The following is a 16020-nucleotide window of genomic DNA, read 5'->3' on the forward strand; positions in this document are numbered from 1 at the left end:
GTACCTGTAAACTACCTAGCATGTCTCTCCACTGTACCTGTAAACTACCTAGCATGTCTGTCCACTGTACCTGTAAACTACCTAGCATGTCTGTCCACTGTACCTGTAAACTACCTAGCATGTCTGTCCACCGTACCTGTAAACTACCTAGCATGTCTGTCCACCGTACCTGTAAACTACCTAGCATGTCTGTCCACTGTACCTGTAAACTACCTAGCATGTCTGTCCACCGTACCTGTAAACTACCTAGCATGTCTGTCCACCGTACCTGTAAACTACCTAGCATGTCTGTACCTGTAAACTACCTAGCATGTCTCTCCACTGTACCTGTAAACTACCTAGCATGTCTCTCCACTGTAAACTACCTAGCATGTCTGTCCACTGTACCTGTAAACTACCTAGCATGTCTCTCCACTGTAAACTACCTAGCATGTCTCTCCACTGTACCTGTAAACTACCTAGCATGTCTGTACCTGTAAACTACCTAGCATGTCTCTCCACTGTACCTGTAAACTACCTAGCATGTCTCTCCACTGTAAACTACCTAGCATGTCTGTCCACTGTACCTGTAAACTACCTAGCATGTCTCTCCACTGTAAACTACCTAGCATGTCTCTCCACTGTACCTGTAAACTACCTAGCATGTCTCTCCACTGTAAACTACCTAGCATGTCTGTCCACTGTACCTGTAAACTACCTAGCATGTCTGTCCACTGTACCTGTAAACTACCTAGCATGTCTCTCCACTGTACCTGTAAACGACCTAGCATGTCTGTCCACTGTACCTGTAAACTACCTAGCATGTCTCTCCACTGTACCTGTAAACTACCTAGCATGTCTCTCCACTGTAAACTACCTAGCATGTCTCTCCACTGTACCTGTAAACTACCTAGCATGTCTCTCCACTGTAAACTACCTAGCATGTCTGTCCACTGTACCTGTAAACTACCTAGCATGTCTGTCCACTGTACCTGTAAACTACCTAGCATGTCTCTCCACTGTACCTGTAAACGACCTAGCATGTCTGTCCACTGTACCTGTAAACTACCTAGCATGTCTCTCCACTGTAAACTACCTAGCATGTCTGTCCACTGTACCTGTAAACTACCTAGCATGTCTCTCCACTGTACCTGTAAACGACCTAGCATGTCTGTCCACTGTAAACTACCTAGCATGTCTGTCCACTGTACCTGTAAACTACCTAGCATGTCTGTCCACTGTACCTGTAAACTACCTAGCATGTCTGTCCACTGTACCTGTAAACTACCTAGCATGTCTCTCCACTGTACCTGTAAACTACCTAGCATGTCTGTCCACTGTACCTGTAAACGACCTAGCATGTCTGTCCACTGTAAACTACCTAGCATGTCTGTCCACTGTACCTGTAAACTACCTAGCATGTCTGTCCACTGTACCTGTAAACTACCTAGCATGTCTGTCCACTGTACCTGTAAACTACCTAGCATGTCTCTCCACTGTACCTGTAAACTACCTAGCATGTCTGTCCACTGTACCTGTAAACTACCTAGCATGTCTCTCCACTGTACCTGTAAACTACCTAGCATGTCTGTCCACTGTACCTGTAAACTACCTAGCATGTCTGTCCACTGTACCTGTAAACTACCTAGCATGTCTGTCCACTGTACCTGTAAACTACCTAGCATGTCTGTCCACTGTACCTGTAAACTACCTAGCATGTCTCTCCACTGTACCTGTAAACTACCTAGCATGTCTGTCCACTGTACCTGTAAACTACCTAGCATGTCTGTCCACTGTACCTGTAAACTACCTAGCATGTCTGTCCACTGTACCTGCAAACTACGTCAGTCCTGGAGAGCCTACTGTCCTGTAGGTTAACACCTGGGCTCTCCAACCCTGTTCCTGGAGAGCTACTGTCCTGTAGGTTTACACCAGGGCTCTCCAACCCTGTTCCTGGAGAGCTACTGTCCTGTAGGTTTACACCAGGGCTCTCCAACCCTGTTCCTGGAGAGCTACTGTCCTGTAGGTTTACACCAGGGCTCTCCAACCCTGTTCCTGGAGAGCTACTGTCCTGTAGGTTTACACCAGGGCTCTCCAACCCTGTTCCTGGAGAGCTACTGTCCTGTAGGTTTACACCAGGGCTCTCCAACCCTGTTCCTGGAGAGCTACTGTCCTGTAGGTTTACACCAGGGCTCTCCAACCCTGTTCCTGGAGAGCTACTCTCCTGTAGGTTTAAACCAGGGTTCTCCAACCCTGTTCCTGGAGAGCTACTGTCCTGTATGTTTACACCAGGGCTCTCCAACCCTGTTCCTGGAGAGCTACTGTCCTGTAGGTTTACACCAGGGCTCTCCAACCCTGTTCCTGGAGAGCTACTGTCCTGTAGGTTTACACCAGGGCCTCCAACCCTGTTCCTGGAGAGCTACTGTCCTGTAGGTTTACACCAGGGCTCTCCAACCCTGTTCCTGGAGAGCTACTGTCCTGTAGGTTTACACCAGGGCCTCCAACCCTGTTCCTGGAGAGCTACTGTCCTGTAGGTTTACACCAGGGCTCTCCAACCCTGTTCCTGGAGAGCTACTGTCCTGTATGTTTACACCAGGGCTCTCCAACCCTGTTCCTGGAGAGCTACCGTCCTGTAGGTTTACACCAGGGCTCTCCAACTCTGTTCCTGGAGAGCTACTGTCCTGTAGGTTTACACCAGGGCTCTCCAACCCTGTTCCTGGAGAGCTACTGTCCTGTAGGTTTACACCAGGGCTCTCCAACCCTGTTCCTGGAGAGCTACTCTCCTGTAGGTTTAAACCAGGGCTCTCCAACCCTGTTCCTGGAGAACTAACATCCTGTAGCTTTACACTTCAACCCTAATCTAGCACACCTGATTCCAATAATTAGCTGGTTGATAAGATATGAAAACCTGCAGGAGGTTAGCTGTAAGGGCATGTTTAGGAACATTGATCACCACCTATAAAGGGCATGCTGACTGGGTCCTACCTTAACGTCTTCTTCCTCCTCCTCCTTCTTCTTCTTGGGCTTCTTCAGCGACTCGTCATCAGGATTGAAGTCTTCCATCTCAACCTTCAAATACAAAATGTTTCTGTTGAATTTGATGTGGGTCGTCCTGTAGCTCAGTTGGTAGATCACTGCGCTTGTAAACGCCAGGGTAAAAAGTACGTACGCACCGACTAAGTCGCTTTGGATAAAAGCGTGTGCTAAAATGGCTTCTAGAACACTTCTAGAACACAATTACAGCCACACAAGAGGATAAAGTGCATCTAAAATCATGGAGGATAGCACCGACAGGTAGTACACCTTGTTACCTGGTCCTCGGCCATAGAGAGGACTAGGGTTCACTCTTAAAAACAGGAACCCAGAACCTAGCTGTATTTCATTAGGTCTCATGTAATAGAAAACCATTAGCCCGACATATTGATAAAAGAAAAATGTATGTTTCCATACTACATACCTCCTCAATAGCAGCATCCTGAAGCAGGGAGCGGACATCCAGCCGCATCATGTGACGTGGTGACGACTCCCAGTTACTGGACATCTATATAGACAACGGAAAATAAATTATAAAATACAAATATAAAAACAGAAAATGAATAGATATACTTATGGACTGTCCCTGTTATATACTGAATAAAAGTATACACAGTACAGAAAATGAATAAACACAATATGGTCTATCACTGCCATTATCAATGCCTTGAGAAATATGACACCATTGAAAAGGTATGCGAGCTCTGCACTTGTGGACGCAAGGACACTCAGTACGGTACCTTTTGAATATCCTTTATCTTCCGCCCGTGGGCATTTCTTTTAGCACAAGTCTGATAGTCTGCCGAGATTTCGGCCAAGTACACCTAAGAAAATAAACATTTACACGTTTATAATATACAGTGCCTTGCAAAAGTATTCAGACCCCTTGGATTTATTCACATTTTATTGTTACAAAGTGGGATTAAAATGGATTTAATTGTTTTTTTTATACATTTATAAAAACATTTTTTAAATCTAATAAACAAAAATAAAGTCAAAGTGGAAGAAAAACGAAACAAACTAAAATAGTCGTTGCGTAAGTATTTGGCCCCTTTGGTTACGCACGCTTAAATTAGTCCAGGAATAAAACGTGGCTTAACAAACCACATGAGTTACATGGACTCACTGTGTGAAATAATAGGAGTTGCCATGATTTTTTGAATGACTAACCCTTCCTCTGTCACCCATACAACATCTTTAAGGTCCCTCAGTCAAGTATTGAATATCAAGCACAGCTGCAACTAAAAAGAAACAGCGAGATTTTCAAAAGCCTCAAAAGGGCAGTGATTGATAGAAGGGTGACAACAAATCAGATATTGAATATATCTTTAAGCATGGTCAAGTTAATCATTATTATATATATTAAACCACCCAGACACATCCAAGAACTGAGCTGCAGGACAGGAAGGAAACTGCTCAGGGACGTCACCATGAGGCCATTGGTGATTTTAAAACGGCTACAGTGTTCAATGTCTGATGGTAGAAAACTGAGGATGGATCAACAACATTGTAGTGACTCCACAATAATGACCTAAATGACAGAGTGAATAGAATACAAATATATAGAATAAAAATATTCCAAAACATGCAAAACAAGGCATTAAAGTAATACTGCAAAAAAAACACAGGAATACACTTTTTGGCTTAAATGCAAAGCCTTATGTTTGGGGGCAAATCCAACAACACATCACTGATTAAATGTCTCCTTATTTTCAAGCATGATGGTGGCTGCACCATGGTATGTGTATACTTGACATCGGAAAAGACGGAGGGTTTTCAGAATTAAAAGAAACAGTATGGGGTTAAGCACAGTCAAAATCCTAGAGGAAAACCTGCTTCAGTCTGCTTTACACCAGTCACTGGGAGACACATTCACCTTTCAGCAGGACAATAACTTAAAACACAAGGCCAAATCTACACTGGAGTTGCTTACCAACACAGTGAATGTTCCTGAGTGGCCAAGTTACAGTTTTTGACTTAAATCTGCTTGAAAATCTATGGCAAGACATGAAAATTGCTGTCTAGCCATGATCCCCAACATCTTGACAGAGCTTGAAGAATTTGTAAGAAATATTGTACAATCCAGGTGTGCAAACCCTCTTAAGAGACTTAGGTGTTTCTAACATGTATTGACTATGGGAGCTGAAAAAATTTGCAACGACTATATTTTAGGTATTTAATTTCTATTAAATCTTTTTAAAAAATGTGAATTTTTCGTCCACTTTGACAAGAGTATGTGTAGATTGTCGACATGAAAATACAATACCTGTTCTAACATCGACAGTAGGACACTACTTAAAATGAAGTCATTTTATTTGAATTAGTTTCCACCCCCTTTCTCTCCCCAATTTCGTGATATCCAATTGGTATTTACAATCTTGTCTCATCGCCGAAACTCCTCTACGGACTCGGGAGAGGCGAAGGTCGAGAGCCATGCGTCCCCCGAAACACGACCCTGCCAAGCCGCACTGCTTCTTGACACACTGCTCGTTTAACCCCGGAAGCCAGCCAACACCAATGTGTCGGAGGAAACGCCGTCAGCTTGCAGGAGCCCGGCCCGCCACAAGGAGTCGCTAGAGCACGACGAGACAAGGAAATCCTGGCCGATCAAACCCTCCCCTATCCCGGATAACGTTGGCCCAATTGTGCGCCGCCCCATTGGTCTCCCGAACCCGAGGCTATAGTGGCGCCTCAGCACTGTGATGCCTTAGACCACTGCGCCACTCGGGAGGCTTGGGCATGTATTCTAAACGGTATGCTAGTTTGCAAAATTGGAAGGTAGGCTTGCATCTCTTTTGATATTTCAAGATATGAAAAACAAACATTAACTCACCTCAAAGCCTTTAGTCTTGGCAGCACTCCAGAACTGATCAAAGTATTTAACCCTGTCATTAATTGCGTCGATGATGATGAAGGGGAAGAAGCCGTCGTCTAGCGTTTTCCGGAATGTTTTTAGCATACTGTTCCTGTACGTGTCTTCCATCTCGGCTTCATACTCGTATTCCAGACACTGACAAAAGGAAAATGTTAGGAATTGATATTACATTACATATAAATAAAGGAAATTTTAAATTTAAAAAAATAAATAAAAATCACCAGTGTATACTACATTGAGGAAATGTAGCTTCAGTGAGCCATTATGTAATACATGCGTAGGTGTCTTTAGGCCTTCTTTGTCTGCATTTACACAGGCAGCACAATTCTGATCGTCAAACCCAATTATTGGGAAAAGAAATGATCTGAATTGACAAAAGACCAATTACTGGAAAAATATCAGAATTAGGCTGCCTGTTTAAATGTAGCCTTTTAGGCCTACAGTCATCTATCTACAGAGCGATAGTATCTGACTAAACTAGATAGTAGTGGTGCTCTATAGTGATTGGCTTGGATTGAAATTGGTGCCGGAACTAATTTTCAGTGGCGGTACGGTTTATATTTTTGGTGCAGGGACTCTTCAATACGTTTCAGCTAACATTCTATGAAGAGACACAGGAACTCAACGTACAGTAAGAACAGAGAGGATTAAAACGTCTCCACATAGGAACAGAGAGGATTAAAACGTCTCCACATAGGAACAGAGAGGATTAAAACGTCTCCACATAGGAACAGAGAGGATTAAAACGTCTCCACATAGGAACAGAGAGGATTAAAACGTCTCCACATAGGAACAGAGAGGATTAAAACGTCTCCACATAGGAACAGAGAGGATTAAAACGTCTCCACATAGGAACAGAGAGGATTAAAACGTCTCCACATAGGAACAGAGAGGATTAAAACGTCTCCACATAGGAACAGAAATAATAGAAAATGGCTTCACAGAGGATTAAAATGGCTTCACATAGGAACAGAAAGGATTAAAATGTCTTCCCAAAGGAACAGAGTGGATTAAGTAAGTAGGTCAGAGGGAAAGCAGAAAGGACAGACCTTGAGTTTGACTCGTTTCCCTGTATCTTGGTCCTGCTCCATCTTCTCCACCTCCGTCATGAAGTAGTCGTCTAACCCCAGCACTCTGGGTGGAGCCCCTCCACACTCCACCTCCTTGTCCTTAACCCACACAACAACATTTAACGTTTTCGTCAGTTAGCAGACGCTCTTATCCAGAGAGATGTACAGGTAGTGCATTCAATTTAAAATAGCTAGGTGGGACAACCATACATCAAAAAATGTTGAGAAAAATATTACCCCCAAAAATATATTAAAGTTTTCTACTTTAATAATAGTTTTCTATTTGAATAGAAAACACAATTTTTGTTTTATTTTATTGAATTTGCAACGTTGTAAATTATAAATAAACAATGTTCTGTGTAACTGCCTCCATTTGAATTGAGGACTAGACATGGAAATAGAATGGTAAAAATACCATGTAGGCAGTCATAAATAAGAATGTGTTCTTAACTGACTTGCCTAGTTAAATAAAGGTTAAATAAAAATAAATGCAATTATTATATTCTGGGAAATATTTAATGAGGTCACTGGAGTGAAATCTAGTTATTTTATATTTATAGGCCTACTTTTTTACTTTAGTTTTGGTGTGTGTGTGCATTGCTGTCTACCTGGCCCGTTGCCTCAATGTTTGATCCTCAGCTCGCGCGAAGTGCACGTGGTCCTCCGCGCCAGTGCTGTCATGTTCAAGGTTTTCTAGCAAACTGGGCTACTTTGACAGTATGTCACGGGTGAAAATGTATTGTTCGTGGGTTGTGGGATTTTGGGCAATTTTAAATTGCACCATGGTATTTCTCTTTAAAATATATACACACTATCATTCAAAAGTTTGGAAATGTCCTTGTTTTTGAAAGAAAAGCAATTTTTTTGTCCATTAACAGAGATCCTCTGTCTAGTGTCTGTGTTGTTTTGCCCATCTTAATCTTTTATTTTTATTGGCCAGTCTGAGATATGGGTTTTTCTTTGCAACTCTGCCTAGAAGGCCAGAATCCCGGAGTCGCCTCTTCACTGTTGACATTGAGACTGGTGTTTTGCGGGTACTATTTAATGAAGCTGCCAGTTGAGGAATTGTGAGGCGTCTGTTTCTCAAACTAGACACTCTAATGTACTTGTCCTCTTGCTCAGTTGTGCACCGGTGCTTCCCACTCCTCTTTCCATTCTGGTTAGAGCCAGTTTGCGCTGTTCTGTGAAGGAAGTAGTACACAGCGTTGTACGAGATCTTCAGTTTCTTGCATGGAATAGCCTTCATTTCTCAGAACAAGAATAGACTGAGTTTCAGAAGAAAGTTCATTTCTGGCCATTTTGAGCCTGTAATCGAACCCACAAATGCTGATGCTCCAGATACGCAACTAGTCTAAAGAAGGCCAGTGTTATTGCTGCTTTAATCAGATCAACAGTTTTCAGCTGTGCTAGCATAATTGCAAAAGGGTTTTCTAATGATCAATTAACCTTTTAAAATTAGTGATGGTTGCTGATGATGGGACTCTGTAGATATTCCATTAAAAAAAAAATATGCCGTTTCCAGCTACAATAGTCATTTACAACATTAACAATGTCTACACTGTATTTCTGATCAATTTGATGTTATTTTAAAAATGGACACAAAAAAAAAGTGAATTTCTTTAAAAGAACAAGGACATTTCTAAGTGACCCCAAACTTTTGAACGGTAGTGTAGATGTTACTGTGACCTGCTGCGGACTGTCAGGCAGTGAGGCATGTTGTTGCTGAGTGAGTGGTGGTGGTGGGGAGGACCGGATGGGTGTGTCTGTGTTGAGAGAGCACTACAGCTATTGGCTGAGTTAACGTGAGCGAGAGACGAAGGAGTCGCCCGTCCTGACAACTTTTTACCAGTTGTAGGTAGGCTATTAAATTGTCATTATGGAGACACCCGTTTCCGGGAAACATTAATTATGCTGGAAATGACACAAATCACTGGAAAACGACTTTAGGCGCATTACATACGTTTACTCTGAGGTGGTTTAAACTACATTCTAATGACTTTACTTAAAGAAAACGGTATCAAGCGAAGTGCTTTATGCATGCTCAGGTCTAGGGGACTGCCCGAGTGGAAATTTAAAATGGAAGTCACGGATCTCCCTCGCGTGCTTCTTTTTAAAATGGGGTAAAAGTCCTCCAGCCCTTAGCCGTGGTATATTGGCCATATACCATACCCCGTTGTGTCTTATTGCCTAATCATAGCAATAAAACGAGTTAAATTGATATCCATTGATGGAAAATGATCTGGCGAGTTTAATCAGGGTGAATTATCTTCTCTCTTGCCACATTTTAAATTCCTTTATTAGGTCATGTCATAGCTCGGAATAATTACTATTTTGATGGAAAACCACATCATTCTTCCAACATCATTACTAGTTACTATGATATTCATTCTTAAAATTGTCTCTATAACTTTAGGGAAAAAGGGTTTATTGTCTAAATATGAAAACTCATCTCTTGCTGTGAAAAACCCCCAAAAGTTCTCAGGTTGAGTGTCCATTGGGCAAACTTTTTTTACCTCGTCCTGGCAACCCTATGATTTATAAGTCTGATGCACTGAAGACTGTTGATCAAATAACGGTGTGCCGTAGGATCGATGACACGGGCGTCGATATTATTGATCAATTGGTCAAAATAAAAGAAACCATTTTACCGGGAAAGTTGACAGAGCTCCTATGGTACAAATAGTGAGCTCACATTTATCCAAACCCAACAGGAAGTTCAACTCCTACTTCCTTGACATAGAAAACAAGTCTGCCAAACTTGACTGGGTGCGTAAACCACATTTTTTTGTCAAATTTACACATAATTTAAGAACCAAGCCGGTCGCACGCACATGAGGTGCTACTTCAGGCAGGTCAAAGTGTTTTAAGGGTACAGAACCCCCAAAAAAGGTTGGGAACCACTGATTTGGAGCAATACTCCTCCCTTCCAGTTGTGCTACCGGGCAACAGGAAACACACGACAGGAAATACCATTTAATCCCAGATGAGTCAACACTACCACAACAGAAAAAGCAAAGCTCAGACGACGGTAACTTTAGGTTCTACTCACCCGTATCAGCTTGGCTACATGACTTTTACCACTTCCTGGTAGGCCTCTCATTATGATGACAATCTGAGAAAACACAATTTTAGAAGTTATTGGAACTCACTCATACAGCAGACAAGTATCTGGGAATATACTGGGGGATATCAAATCAAATGTATTTATATATCCCTGCTTACATCAGCTGATATCTCAAAGTGCTGTACAGAAACCCAGCCTAAAACCCCAAACAGCAAGCAATGCAGGTGTAGAAGCACGGTGGCTAGGAAAAACTCCCTAGAAAGGCCAAAACCTAGGAAGAAACCTAGGATATGTGATATTTGTGTACTCCTGTTGTACTTGTATTGGCCTACAGGTTGAGATTGTTATTATCCTGGCAACACATTTCTTATTTGTCCCTGAGAGGGACAGGTAGCCTAGCGGTTAAGAGCGTTGGGCCAGTAACCAAAACATTATTCGGGGTTCAAATCCCCGAGCTGACAAGGTGAAAAATCTGTCGATGTGCCCATGAGCAAGACACTTAACCCTAATTGAATCTGGAAAATATGTATTAAATTGAATGGGAAAATAAGTGAATGAAGTGTAAATAAAGTTGTATTGAATTGAATAAGGAAGTTGGTGAATTACGTCAGGGGACACACTATACGGCAAGGCGGGTCGGCGCTACACGGCAAGGTGGGTCGGCGCTACACGGCAAGGTGGGTCGGCGCTACACGGCAAGGTGGGTCGGCGCTACACGGCAAGGTGGGTCGGCGCTACACGGCAAGGTGGGTCGGCGCTACACGGCAAGGTGGGTCGGCGCTACACGGCAAGGTGGGTCGGCGCTACACGGCAAGGTGGGCGGGGGTTTCAAAAAGAGAATGATGGAGGCCTCTAGTGGCCAAAACGACATTAGCATGGACACCGCCATTGAGAGCTTCCACCATTTTAATGTAGTCACCCGGGTGGGACTTCATTGGCTGATCCCTCCTGATGAACCTGTTGGGAGTCATGTCCAACCGGGTCATCAGGAGGGATCAGCCAATCGGGAAGAAGAAAACTGACTCAATGGCTGTCAAAAGACACTATAATAGAACAGATACAAAGATGAGTGGAATCAGAACTGTCCGATGCGCGTCCACATTCAACCCAGAACCCCCCGTCTGTAGTCTGGGTACCAGTCGGTAGTCTGGGTACCAGTCGTTTTAACTAACATTCCACTCCTGTCATTTGTCAAAATCATTCCCGTTCATTTCCCAAGTCTTTGGCAGATGTAAACTATAAAGTATAAACCCACCAGCTTAATTTATGAATGGAGATTCCATCATTTTGTATTTGTCAAACGGCAGCCAAGCATCGATGATCATGTCCCCAGAATAAGAGCCTCGATTGGAGAGGAGCATCAAACTCATCCCCTTGCACTTTCACCACCCTGTGAAGTTCACCACAATGTATGATATGGGTATTGTGTATAGATTGATGAGGATTTTTTTTTTTTTTGTAATCCATTTTAGAATAAGGCCGTAATGTAACAAAACGTGGGAAAAGCGAAGGGGTCTGAATAATTTCCAAAAGATACCTGGGGCCAAATCTACAGGTGACAATGTTTTTCTTTCTGCTCACCAAGCGAGGCGTTTTTTTTGTGTGCGGAGGTCAACGAGAGCGTAAATAACAAATAACGAGTGTAAATAGCAAATAATGTCATGACTTATTTGCTACATGATCGAATAGATGTTTCGTAATGCTTACGTTGTTGGTACGAGTGAACTTATATAAAAGTAGGACACGTGACATCAGAGGTGTGTCCGTTGTTCAAATGGTTATCTGCCCTCTCATTGGCTAGAATGGTCCCACCTGATCTAGCCTCCACCCGACTACCTTCCATGTTTGAAGACCTTCTTTCATTGTTAGTGGCCACTACATGTATTATCATAATGATCTGACCACTACAGCATTATCATATAATGATCTGGCCACCACAGCATTATCATATAATGACATGACCACTACAGCATTATCATATAATGATCTGACCACTACAGCATTATCATATAATGATCTGACCACTACAGCATTATCACATAATGACCTGGCCACTACAGCATTATCACGTAATGACCTGGCCACTACAGCATTATCACGTAATGATCTGACCATTACAGCATTACCACATAATGACCTGGCCGCTACAGCATTATCATATAATGACCTGGCCACTACAGCATTATCATATAATGACCTGGCCACTACAGCATTATCATATAATGATCTGACCACTACAGTATTATCATATAATGACCTGACCACTACAGCATTATCATATAATGACCTGGCCACTACAGCATTATCATATAATGATCTGACCACTACAGTATTATCATATAACGGATCATTTATGGTGAAGTATAAAGTGATAACGAGTGAGTGAGCGAGCAGCCATTTGTTTGCACCCTTTCTGGACGAGTGTCTCGGCCTGGTAGTTTGAGAAGATCCTCCACGTTCTTGGTCTCCGGTTTCTTCTCGATCCTGGAAGGAGGAGCAGCCGGTGGTGGGGGAGGAGGGTGGGACGACGTGGGGCCTCCTCCTCCTCCTCTCTCCTCTGGGTAACTCCTCCGTTCACCTGGACCACAGGACAGGAGGTACAAAAAAGGAACAGATAATACTGTCTCTCTTCATTTCTTCACAACCAAGTGGCATGAAAAGACATAGACAATGGAAGATGCCTTAAATACCATTTTGATTGTTTTCTGTGTTTATAGTGCCTTCAAAAGTATTCACACCCCCTTAAATACCATTTTGATTGTTTTCTGTGTTTATAGTGCCTTCAAAAGTATTCACACCCCCTTAAATATAACATTTCGATGTGTGTTACAGCCTGAATTTAAAATTGTTTAAATTTAGATTTTTTTGGGTCACTGGCTTAAAACACAATATTTTTTTACAAAGAAACTAAAAATTACAAGCTGAAATGTCTTGAGTCAATAAGTATTCAACCCCTTTCTTATGGCAAGCCTAAATAAGTTAAATAAAAGTGCTTAATAAGTTGCATGGACTCACTCTGTGTGCAATAAGTGTTTAACATGATTTTTGTAACGACTACCTCATCTCTGTACCCTACACATACAGATAATTGTAAAGTCCCTCAGTCGAGCAGTGAATTTCAAACACAGATTCAACCACAAAGACCAGGGAAGTTTTTCCAATGCCTCGCAAAGGGCACCTATTGGTAGATGGGTAAAAATACAAAAGCAGACATTGAATATCCCTTTGAGCATGGTGAAGTTATTAATTACACTTTGGAGGGTGTATCAATACACCCAGTCACTACAAAGATACAGGCGTCCTTCCTAACTCAGTTGCCGGAGAGGAAGGAAACCCCTCAAGGATTTCACCATGATGCCAATGGCTACTTTAAAACAGTTAAAGAGTTTAATAGCTGTGATAGGAGAAAACTGAGGATGGATCAACAACATTGTAGTTACTCCACAATACTAACCTACATGACAAGAGTGAAAAGAAGGAAGCCTGTACAGAATACAAATATTCCAAAACATGCATCCTGTTTGTAATGAAGCACTAAAGTAATACTGCAAAAATGTGGCAAAGCAATTAACTTTTTAACACTTGATATTTTCAAGCATAGTGATGGCTGCATTATGTTATGGGTATGCGTGTAATCGTTAAGGACTGGGGAGTTTTTCAGAATAAAAAAAGAAACGGACAGGAGCTAAGCACAGGCAAAATCCTGGATCAGTCTGCTATCCACCAGACACTGAAATTAATTCACCTTCCAGCAGAACAATAACCTAAAACACAAGGCCAAATCTACACTGTAGTTGCTTACCGAGAAGAAGGTGAATGTTCCTGAGTGGCCGAGTAACAGTTTTGACTTGAAAATCTATGACAAGACCTGAAAATGGTTGTCTAGCAATGATCAACAACCAATTAGACAGAGCTTGAATCCTTTTGAAAATAACAAAATGGGAAAATGTTCCACATTCCAGGTGTGGAAATCTCTTAGAGACTTATCACAGAAAAGACTCAAATATAATGGTTGCCAAAGGTGCTTCTACAAAGTATTGACTCAGGGATATGAATATTTAAATAAATTAGATATTTCTGGAGTTCATTTTCAATAAATTAGCAACATTTTCTAAAAACATGTTTTCAATTTTATCATTATGCGGTATTGTCTGTAGCTGGGTGAGAGCTTTTTTTAATATACATTTTGAATTCAGGCTGTAACAAAATGTGGAATAAGTCAAGGGGTATGAATACTTTGTGAAGGCATGGTAGCTTCAGAGAATTCTTTCTTTTGGACAATGTACATTTTTTTTTTTTGTTGTACAAAATCAGCCCCACTCACATACCGAGACAATCGCATTGCACCAAGTCGGTTCGTTTTGAGACTGTCTTTACCGTATGGTGAGGCACCGTGGTCGTAGCGCTCAGGCCCACGCTCGTACGGAGGTCTGTCATAACCCCCAGGCCTTCCATAAGGATCCTCTCCATCTCTACTGGTCCGGCTGCCCTCCCTCATGTCCCTATCCCTGTAGCCCGGGCGAGGTGGAGGATGGCCGGGGGGTGGTCTGGAGAGAGAGACAGGATCAGAACACTGCACATCTGGACACCTATTTATAAAGAGTTTTAGAATGGGGGGGAGATCTGATCTTGGATCAGTTTCCCCTTTTAGATCATAATAAATATGATTATACGGACAGGGAGGACCTGATCCTAGATCAGCACTCAGTTTTATGAATCCGGGCCCTGGGCAGGCAATATTCACAAGGCTACACCAACCAGCTGGACTAGTCACATTAACACAGGGTGATATAATACCAGCCAGACTAGTCACAGGGTGATATAATACCAGCCGGACTAGTCACAGTAACACAGGGTGATATAGTACCAGCCAGACTAGTCACATTAACACAGGGTGATATAATACCAGCCAGACTAGTCACAGTAACACAGGGTGATATAGTACCAGGCAGACTAGTCACATTAACACAGGGTGATATAATACCAGGCAGACTAGTCACATTAACACAGGGTGATATAATACCAGGCAGACTAGTCACAGTAACACAGGGTGATATAATACCAGCCAGACTAGTCACAGGGTGATATAATACCAGCCAGACTAGTCACAGGGTGATATAATACCAGCCAGACTAGTCACAGTAACACAGGGTGATATAATACCAGCCAGACTAGTCACAGGGTGATATAATACCAGCCAGACTAGTCACAGTAACACAGGGTGATATAATACCAGCCAGACTAGTCACAGTAACACAGGGTGATATAATACCAGCCAGACTAGTCACAGGGTGATATAATACCAGCCAGACTAGTCACAGTAACACAGGGTGATATAATACCAGCCAGACTAGTCACAGTAACACAGTGTGATATAATACCAGCCAGACTAGTCACAGGGTGATATAATACCAGCCAGACTAGTCACAGGGTGATATAATACCAGCCAGACTAGTCACAGTAACACAGGGTGATATAATACCAGCCAGACTAGTCACAGGGTGATATAATACCAGCCAGACTAGTCACAGTAACACAGGGTGATATAATACCAGCCAGACTAGTCACAGTAACACAGGGTGATATAATACCAGCCAGACTAGTCACAGTAACACAGGGTGATATAATACCAGCCAGACTAGACACAGGGTGATATAGTACCAGCCAGACTAGTCACAGTAACACAGGGTGATATAATACCAGCCAGACTAGTCACAGGGTGATATATCAGCCAGACTAGTCACAGGGTGATATAATACCAGCCAGACTAGTCACAGTAACACAGGGTGATATAATACCAGCCAGACTAGTCACAGGGTGATATAATACCAGCCAGACTAGACACAGGGTGATATAATACCAGCCAGACTAGTCACAGGGTGATATACCAGCCAGACTAGTCACAGGGTGATATAATACCAGCCAGACTAGTCACATTAACACAGGGTGATATAATACCAGCCAGACTAGTCACAGTAACACAGGGTGATATAATACCA

The 16020-nt window shown here is 42.5% G+C and overlaps 1 protein-coding gene across 1 annotated transcript in view; it reads right to left on the minus strand.

Moving 5' to 3' along the window:
- LOC120036269 (YLP motif-containing protein 1-like) overlaps window positions 1–16020 on the minus strand; it is a 73698-nt gene that overhangs the window by 15377 nt on the left and 42301 nt on the right. Inside the window, exons 11-18 of the mRNA XM_038982745.1 lie at window positions 14399–14568; window positions 12430–12599; window positions 10007–10069; window positions 6937–7056; window positions 5846–6022; window positions 3753–3836; window positions 3437–3520; window positions 2965–3048 (exon numbers count right to left, since the gene is read on the minus strand). Of these exons, the coding sequence (XP_038838673.1) occupies window positions 2965–3048; window positions 3437–3520; window positions 3753–3836; window positions 5846–6022; window positions 6937–7056; window positions 10007–10069; window positions 12430–12599; window positions 14399–14568 (952 nt within the window). The remainder of the gene's footprint in view (window positions 1–2964; window positions 3049–3436; window positions 3521–3752; window positions 3837–5845; window positions 6023–6936; window positions 7057–10006; window positions 10070–12429; window positions 12600–14398; window positions 14569–16020) is intronic.

This window comes from Salvelinus namaycush, unplaced genomic scaffold (genome assembly GCF_016432855.1).
Source record: "Salvelinus namaycush isolate Seneca unplaced genomic scaffold, SaNama_1.0 Scaffold128, whole genome shotgun sequence".
In the NCBI taxonomy this organism is placed as follows: domain Eukaryota; kingdom Metazoa; phylum Chordata; class Actinopteri; order Salmoniformes; family Salmonidae; genus Salvelinus; species Salvelinus namaycush.